Source organism: Myxine glutinosa, chromosome 4 (genome assembly GCF_964187855.1).
Source record: "Myxine glutinosa chromosome 4, kmMyxGlut1.1, whole genome shotgun sequence".
NCBI classification, from domain to species: domain Eukaryota; kingdom Metazoa; phylum Chordata; class Myxini; order Myxiniformes; family Myxinidae; genus Myxine; species Myxine glutinosa.
In genome coordinates, this window is record NC_136264.1 from 149824456 (window position 1) to 149832979 (window position 8524).

The 8524-nt window shown below is 44.6% G+C and overlaps 1 protein-coding gene across 2 annotated transcripts in view; it reads left to right on the forward strand.

Moving 5' to 3' along the window:
* The window catches only part of LOC137425381 (transmembrane 9 superfamily member 2), a 73531-nt gene extending 65349 nt beyond the window's left edge, over positions 1 to 8182 (forward strand). For both annotated transcript variants that reach the window (XM_068113775.2, XM_068113776.2), the window contains 4 exons: positions 5388 to 5539; positions 6222 to 6333; positions 6453 to 6624; positions 7279 to 8182. In XM_068113775.2, the coding sequence (XP_067969876.2) occupies positions 5388 to 5539; positions 6222 to 6333; positions 6453 to 6624; positions 7279 to 7346 (504 nt within the window). In that variant the 3' untranslated portion in view covers positions 7347 to 8182. The remainder of the gene's footprint in view (positions 1 to 5387; positions 5540 to 6221; positions 6334 to 6452; positions 6625 to 7278) is intronic.
* Positions 8183 to 8524: the final 342 nt, after the last annotated feature.

An 8524-nucleotide genomic window follows, 5' to 3' on the forward strand; every position in this document is an offset into this window, starting at 1 on the left:
TTTGGGGCGGGGCCTCACGGCCCTGCTTGCTTGGTGTTGTGATGACTCGGCTGGCGGCGCCAGCGGCAGTTGAATGTCCTGGTTCCGGTTATTTTATTTAATGTTTATAATTGCGCGCCGATTGCTTGGCTGGTCGTGTGTGTGTAGTGCAGTGTCATAAGGAACAAGGGAAAAATCAGAGGTCATTTACATACAGGGAATTAATTACCCTTTAACCCCACCTAATTAACATAGCCCCGCCCCTCGCTATGGAGACAATTATACACTTACGCGACATCCTGTCTAACGGATTACCTACTTAGTTACAAGGGTGTTTCTTCTTCTTCACGACAGTCGGAGCACACGACCTATACAATCCTACCTGGCGTAAGGTATTCCATTGCCTACCCCCCATAAACGTAACTACCGTAGCTTCTACCAATATATATAACTATATATATATATATATATTGGTAGAAGCTGAGAAGCTAATTTTCAGTCCCCATGTTAAAGTTCCGAGGGACGCTTTGCTTGCACTTCCCAGAAGCCGAGAAACGTATTTTCAGTCCCCACATTTAAAGCCGCATACAGAGAAACGATCCTTATATCGAGGGAGGGGTGCTTTGCGCCTCCCTTTTGATAGAGCACGGACAGACAATCGTAAGTTGACAATCGTAGTGCATGCTTTGATGGGTCTAAGGCCTCCTCCTGTATTGAAGTTTATTGTAAGGGCACTCATATTAATTTGCATACATGGCACCTCTCACCAACCCTCATTGAGATAGAGTCTGTGGTGTGACACGGATTTGTTTGGTCTGATATTGGTCAAGTGCAGGCATCATGGCCCGAAAGGCCTCTTGCTCCATCAGGTTGTTGTTATTGCTGTTTGTACTACCTTGAATTATTAAATTATTTGTATACCTTTTGCCATTCTACCTACTTAAAATACCACCTTGAATTGTTTATTTATTGGTCCCCTACCCAGAGAGGACTATAGGTTTGCTCTCCATCTCGGTCTGTCTGTCTGTCTGTCTGTCCGTCCGTCTGTCTGTCCCACCTGTGGTTTTCTCCACTTTTATCCACACCCTTTAACATACAACAACAACAACAACAACATGAATTTTAAAGGCCATTTTCCCTGCTAGAGTGGGGGTTAGCCTTGCGGTCCCCATGACAATCTTCTCCATTTTGTCCTATTTTCTGCATCTCCTTGTTAACCCCCTTGCCCGCATTTCTTCTTCCACCATCTTTAGCCAAGTCTTTCTCGGTCTTCCCCGTCTTCTACTTCCTTCTACATTCATTTCCATCACTCTTCTCAACCAGTCACTTTCATCCTTCCTCAACACATGACCAAATCATCTCAACCTGTTCCTCTTCACAGCATCAATCACAGGCTCTATTCCCATCATCTCTCGCAATTCATCATTTGTCTTCCTCCCTCTTAACGATACTCCACACATCCTTCGAACCATTCGCATTTCCACCCTTTCCAGCCTTCGTTGCTGCTCCACATTCATTACCCATGTCTCGCTCCCATAAATCATAACACTTCTCACACATGCAGCATACACCTTTCCCTTCAGCTTCAACAACACTCCCCTCATCATCAGCACGCCACTCAATTCCCGAAACTTCTTCCATGCACATCTCACTCGAGCAACCGTTGCCGAATTTGATCCACCTTCTCCATTCAGCATGTCTCCGAGGTAGCAAAATGTTTTCACACCTTCCAGCTTCACGCCGTCTCCAAGATCCAACTCAACATTTCCTCCATCTGCAGCTCCCTCTGTGCACACCTTACATTTGAATGTAGCTGCCACACTGGCTAATGACCCTCTCAGACCACTACATTTTTGATGAACCCACTCAGCGCACATTGTACACTGAATGGAGTTCACTCCGACACCCATCCTACACACAGCACAGGGCCACTTCCCAGTTCTTTCCACCTCACCACATGCTTTACCACTTGCCATCACCTTCGTTTTTCCGATATTCACCTTCAGACCTTTTGTCTCCATACATTCCTTCCACGTGTTCATCTTTTCCTTCAGTCCATCCATACTTTCCGCAATCAACACCAGATCATCTGCATACAACAACTCCCACGGTAAACCCTCCTTTACGTTCTGAGCCAGCACCTCCATCACAGCTACAAATAGTAGTGGACTTAGTACCGACCCCTGATGCACTCCCACCTTCACCTCAAACTAACCACTGTTCCCATCCTTCGTCCTTACAGCTGTGCGTGCTCTTTTGTACATTGCCATCACTACTCTGATCAACCATTCCTCCACTCCTAACTTCCTCAATGCCCATGTCAATACTTTGCGTGGAACCCGATCGAATGCTTTCTCCAGATCAACAAACCCAAGAAACAACTTCGTCCTCTTCTCCATGTACTTCTCCTGCAACTGCCTCGCAATGAAAAGCGCGTCTGTCGTTCCTCTTCCTGGCATGAATCCAAACTGCATTTCGTCGATCTTCACTTTCTTCCTTATCCTCCTCTCCAACACCCTTTCCAATACCTTCATTCCATGCTCCAATAACTTTATCGCTCGGTACGAGCCACACTCCAGAGGGTCACCTTTCCCCTTGTATAGAGGGACGAGGGTACTCAGTTCCCAATCCACTGGAATGCGGCCTTCTTTCACCACCAGATTACAGATCTCTGTCATTCTCTTCACACCCCAAACTTCCTGCTGCCTTCAACATATCTCCCACAACTCCCGTCGGCCCTCCCGCTTTTCTACCCTTCATTGCTTTTATCGCTTCCTCAACTTCCTTCTCAGTTATCTTCTCTGCCGGTCCTAAAACTGGGTTACTCTCTATGTTGCCATCCCATTCATTCTCTGTATTCAACAGCATTTCCATATATCTTTTCCATCTTCCTTTAATTCCATCTGGGTCGACAACGATTTGTCCCACTTCATCCTTCAAGCAACTCACCCCCATCACATCACACCTCTCTTTCGCTATCTGCTTTGCAATCCTGAGTACTGCTTTCTGACCCTCTTCCGAATCCAAGCGTTCTCCGAACATTTTCCTACATGCCTCCTACATGCCTCCTGCGCCTTTGCTACCTCTTTCTTTGCAGCCTTCCTGGCTGCCTTATAACTTTCATGCTCTGCTGTTTCTGCTCCCGTACCCTTCGCCTTCTGCCACTCCTTGAACTTCTTCCTCTTCTCGTCAATCCTCTTTCCAACTTCATCATCCCACCCCCATGTTTCCGAGTGCCTCGGTGGTCCTTTTGTCCATCCACATACCTCACCAACGGTTCCCAACAGACTAGCTTTCATTGACATCCAACCACTTTCAAGCTCAACCACATCATCCTCGACCCTACTCAGCCTCTCTTTTAATGCCTCCCTTACTGTCACCTCTTTCAACCTCCACACCTTCATTCTCGGTTGGTACTTCACCCGCCGAGCTCTCCTCGCACCTTTCACCCTTACGTCGCAGACAACCAAGTGGTGCTGTGAAACAGCCTCCTCCTCCGGGATCACCTTTGTGTCCCGGAGGTGCCCCCTATCTCGCCTACGCACCATCAGGTAGTCAACGGTTGTCGTCGACCCACCTGACGTGTATGTAACAAGCTTATTATCCTCTTTCTGGAACTGAGTATTACAAATCAACAAATCAGCTCCATCAGCAAACTCCAAAATCCTTGCACCTTCTCCATTTCTCACACCATATCCGTAACCCCCATGAACTCCGTCAAAACCATCCATACTCCTTCCCACATGTCCATTTAGGTCTCCACCAACCACAACAACTTCCTCATCTTTCACGTTTTCCATCAGCTTCTCTATCGCACACCAGAACTTGTCCTTCTCTTCATCGCTTCGACCAACCTGCGGAGCATATCCCGAGATGACGTTCACCAAGAGCTTTCCAATCATCATTTTCACCATCATCAACCTATCACTCACTCTAGTCACACTCACCACACTGTCTACAAACTCTTCAGAAAACAGGACACCAACACCATTCACGCCCTCCGGGCACCCTTGCCACATAAACTTGTATTTCTGTCCCTGCCGACCCTTCACCATTCTCACACCACTTCCCTTCCATCTCGTCTCTTGCACACAACATATGTCCACTCTTCTTCTGACCAATACTTCCACCACTTCTCCTGATCTCCCTGTCATTGTCCCTACATTCCATGTCCCAAACCTCAGAAACCGATCTCCACTTCGGGCTGCACCCTGCCCACATGTAGTTGTAATTGTCATGGTTCTCTTTTTGAGGCAATGCTTTTATGGCCGGATGCCCTTCCTGACGCCAACCCTCCTAGTCGCCTCTTACGACATGCAGGTATATGGCGTACCTATTCTTATCCAGGGTACACACTGGGAAACGCTTAAAACATGGAAATTCTGGGGGGGGGGGGGGGGGGGGGGGCGTCAGCATCACGGCTGCGGTTTAAACATATTAAAATAAATATTTAAACAAAACCATGAAAAACAATCTGGGAAAAGTCTCTAAGTGAGAACGTGGATTTGAGAAAGCAGGAGCAGAGGTGAAAGAAAAACGAGATATAGGGGGCGGGGCACAAGTCGAGACGAGGAGGCCGCACGAGACACCAGGCTGCACGAGGCGCGAACAAAGAAATGACTAATTACACACAAATTTGCAACAACTACAAAACCAAAACCAAATAGAAACACACAATAACACATACACAACAAAATACGAAGCGGAAATTTGACAAAGAAACGAACGGGAAAACACTCAAACTTTGATGCCGTGGAGAGATCGAAGCAAGCCCCATCGCTCGAGGGACCGGAAGTCGGCCCCGGTACCCTTTAACATATTGAACTGAAACTTTGTTCATGGCTTTATGAATCACCATTATTTCACCATTATTTCACTTCAAAAATCATTATTTCTGCTATAGTCAAGGTACAGAACTTGTTTGAGTTTCGGGGCATTTCTTTAATTTTTCATGGAGTAATGCCCAATTTGCTTGGAACAAGAACATTTATTGGGACCAGTCGGAGACATTTATTGCTAAGACATGTATTGCTAAGTATTGCCTTTTGTTTTTAAGCTCTTTACTGTCTCCACTATCTGCATGCCGCTTTCAATTGATTATTTAATTTTACCTGAACATCTTAATTTATTTAAATGTAAAATGTGCACAGCACATTTGTAAAGGTGTGGTTGTGGGATGATGACCTAATGTCCTCGATTAGGACTGGTATTCTTGTTTGTTTAATTCGTGTATTTTTTACATCCTGTTTTTATCATTTTAACCTCATTCATCTCATTTCTTGTGTCTTTTGCCATGCATTCCCACTGCCTTACTGTTTTCCTCTTTCAATTATTATCGTTTATCTTCCTCGTGTCGCTTTTTAAACCTCATAAAAACAATAAAGTGTTCTTTCATCTCCATCCTCAAGCCCATGGAGCAGCCAGTACGTACCAATCAACTCCCACGGCAGATTCCACCCCAGACTGTCTACACACACACACTTCTTGCTGTTGTCATTGGCGGAATACTTCCGTTCGCCTGCATCTTCATCCAGCTCTTCTTTATCCTCAACAGCATCTGGTATCGTCATTTTGAATCGATTGATTGAATATTTACTTTACAACATCAAGGCTGGTGAAACAGCAAGGTGACAGATGGATACAAAGACAATGAACTGACAATGGGACAACGGTTTGACAAAATGAGCAAGGGAATGAACGAATGGGAAGAGAGGAGAGCAGAGGGCACAGTTTTCAATTATTTAAGTGAATATTTGCAATTTATCAATGCAAAGTGTGGTTACATTTTGCACAATAACCTAATTGTTTGAATACAAGTGCAGGACAAAAAAAAAAATCACCATTATTTCTTTTAAATTATGTTTTCCAAATGCTTTTTATGTCCAAAGACTGTCGGAGACAATATTGGATGGACTGATTTGTCAGACGGACATTTTGACTAATGTGCTGGGAGTATTTTTTGCTGGAACTTCATTGTTCACATTTGAATGGTGTGATTAGGACGGCAAAGTGACAAAGTTCCCATTTTGGTGTAAATTGTATCTGTTAAGGAGTTCTCAGGTAGAATGTTTCAGCTAAACATCTCACATTTTCTACTCGTTTACTGAGTCAACCCAGAACAGAACGCTTGTGTACTGGCCCTGGGGGCAGCATTAGCAAGTTCGTTTGGGGTGGGAAGAATTCTGAGACGGGTGTGGGGAAATAAATAAATATGCCTAATTGCTGTTTTCGTTTGCTTACAGGTCTCACCAGTTGTACTACATGTTTGGTTTTCTCTTCCTCGTTTTCATCATCCTCCTCATTACTTGTTCCGAAGCCACCATCTTACTCTGCTATTTTCAACTGTGTTCAGAGGTACATGGCTCGGGGAGACGAGTGACCCGGTTCTGTGTTCGTGGAATTGCTAAAGGGTCTGCTGGTGATTTGAGCAATGAAGTGACACGCTGCATTTTGGATCCATTATTTGCATTTAGGATTACCACTGGTGGTGGCGTTCGTTCCTGACCAGTGGCTTTACGGCCATGTACCTGCTCATCTATGCCATGCACTACTTTGCCACTCACTTGCACCTTGCAGGCCTCGCGTCCATCTTCTTGTACTTTGGCTACACATTGATCATGGCCATAATCTTCTTTTTGCTCACAGGTACACTATGTGGATACAGGGGTATGGCAGTATGTGGCATTTGCTTTCAAATGGCTAACAAGGAAGTCGGGGCAGGTTGTCGTTAATCCGATATTGGCCGATATTGAACTGGAGGGAATCTGGATACCCACGTTTCCGTTGCTGACGATGTATCATCGTAGGGTGCTACAAAGCGGCTCTTTGGGCAAGAATTTGGAACTCTATCGGGTTAGCAGAATACGAGCTTTTGCAGATTACGAACTACCTTTTAAATTTTATTTCGAAAGATAATTTTGATCTTCAACTTCTGGAAGTGGATGCTAGCATTTGGGACAGCCAGCTTCACATCTTCTCCTCTTCGATGCAATGCCCAACTTGCGAAATACCAAAATGTCAGTTTATAGGCTTCTAGTCTGGGTTTGATTCGTAGGCCATCTCAAGCGAACTCTGAGCTATCTTGTGAGATAAGCGTATCTTGAGCGCTGAGTGAGCGCAGGGAAACAAAATTGGCATCCTAAGCAATGTGGAAATATGAACAGCAGCAAAGGTGTTTTCGGAATAATGCTTTATTTGGCCTATTTATTTATTTATTTATTTTCTAACCAAATATTGTTCTCTCACCTCCATCCCTGTCCATTCCCAATCCCCTAACCCTCTCCCTCCCCATCCCCCCAGGCACTGTCGGCTTCCTTGCATGCCTGTGGTTTGTCAGGACGATCTACAGTGTTGTTAAGGTTGATTGATGATTCACAACCAGAACTCTCTCTAGCACAACCATTTGATCAGACTTTTGAACTACAGCGAAGTCCTGTGTGGTGATTGGTCCATTGTTGGTGACTCGGTCCTGATTTTGCTCTTCTTTCCCTTTTTGTTCCCTCAACCTCTCAAGTTTTGATCATCATTCCCACTCTACCATCCCCTCTTTTGTGTGTCCCCCCTCCCTTCTTTCCTTCTTCCTTTTTTTATTTAAAATTTTTAGGGGGTCGGGAGGGGTTTATCGTCTAAACAAGCTTCTCCTAACTCTCCCATTTGCAACACACTTCCACTTGATTTTATTCTTCCTGGCTCTGCATGTTTGAAGTTTCATTGCTGAGTGAACGCTGTGCAGCCTGAATTTGCTCCCTCACCCTTTTATGATTATTATTATTTTTTTTTTCATTTTTTTTTTTTCTTGCAATATACTACCGGTGGCCATCCTGACTGACACCCACCGTAATCCTGGCATGCCGCTTCCCGTGGCCGGAACAGGAGTGATGGGTGCACTGACATTAAAATAACAATAAGAGCAGCAAACCAACCAGAAAGGAAGATCAAAGTTGATCACCTGTAAAATGGTGTTTGGGCTCAGTTGATCAAATGCAATGAATAATGTGGTGCAAGTTTCCCAGGAATTTGACATTGATTTCTGGTGTTGTTGATTTTTGCTGCAGGGTTTGACACGGTTAAAGGGCTGTTGCACACGGCAAATTTTCAGACGCTGTTGTGCGAGAGCTCCGTGTAATTGACTGTGAATATGTTATATAATATTTGGTGTGTATGTAAGGAAAGGGGACAATAAAATATGTTGGGATACTGGGAATAGCTGGTGTTTTAGTGATGCTTCAATGCTGGCATCCATTGTTAACCTTCGTCCATCTTCGCTGGCGGAGGTGTGTTTCCACTGTCTTGTTTGGCTGGCTGTTTTTCTGTGAGCAGGACATCTTTAAAAGTTGTGGACCAATTTGGATGAAACTTGATGACAGGTTGGGTGTGTGACAAGGACTAATTGATTAGATTTTGGTGAAGATCTAGATCCGGATGAGAATATTTTTTTTTTAATGATTCTTCACCATTGAGAGATAGGGCAAAAACGATATTTAGCACGATATCTCAAAACGTTGTGGACATATGACACAACTTGGTGGATTGGATGAGTTGGGTA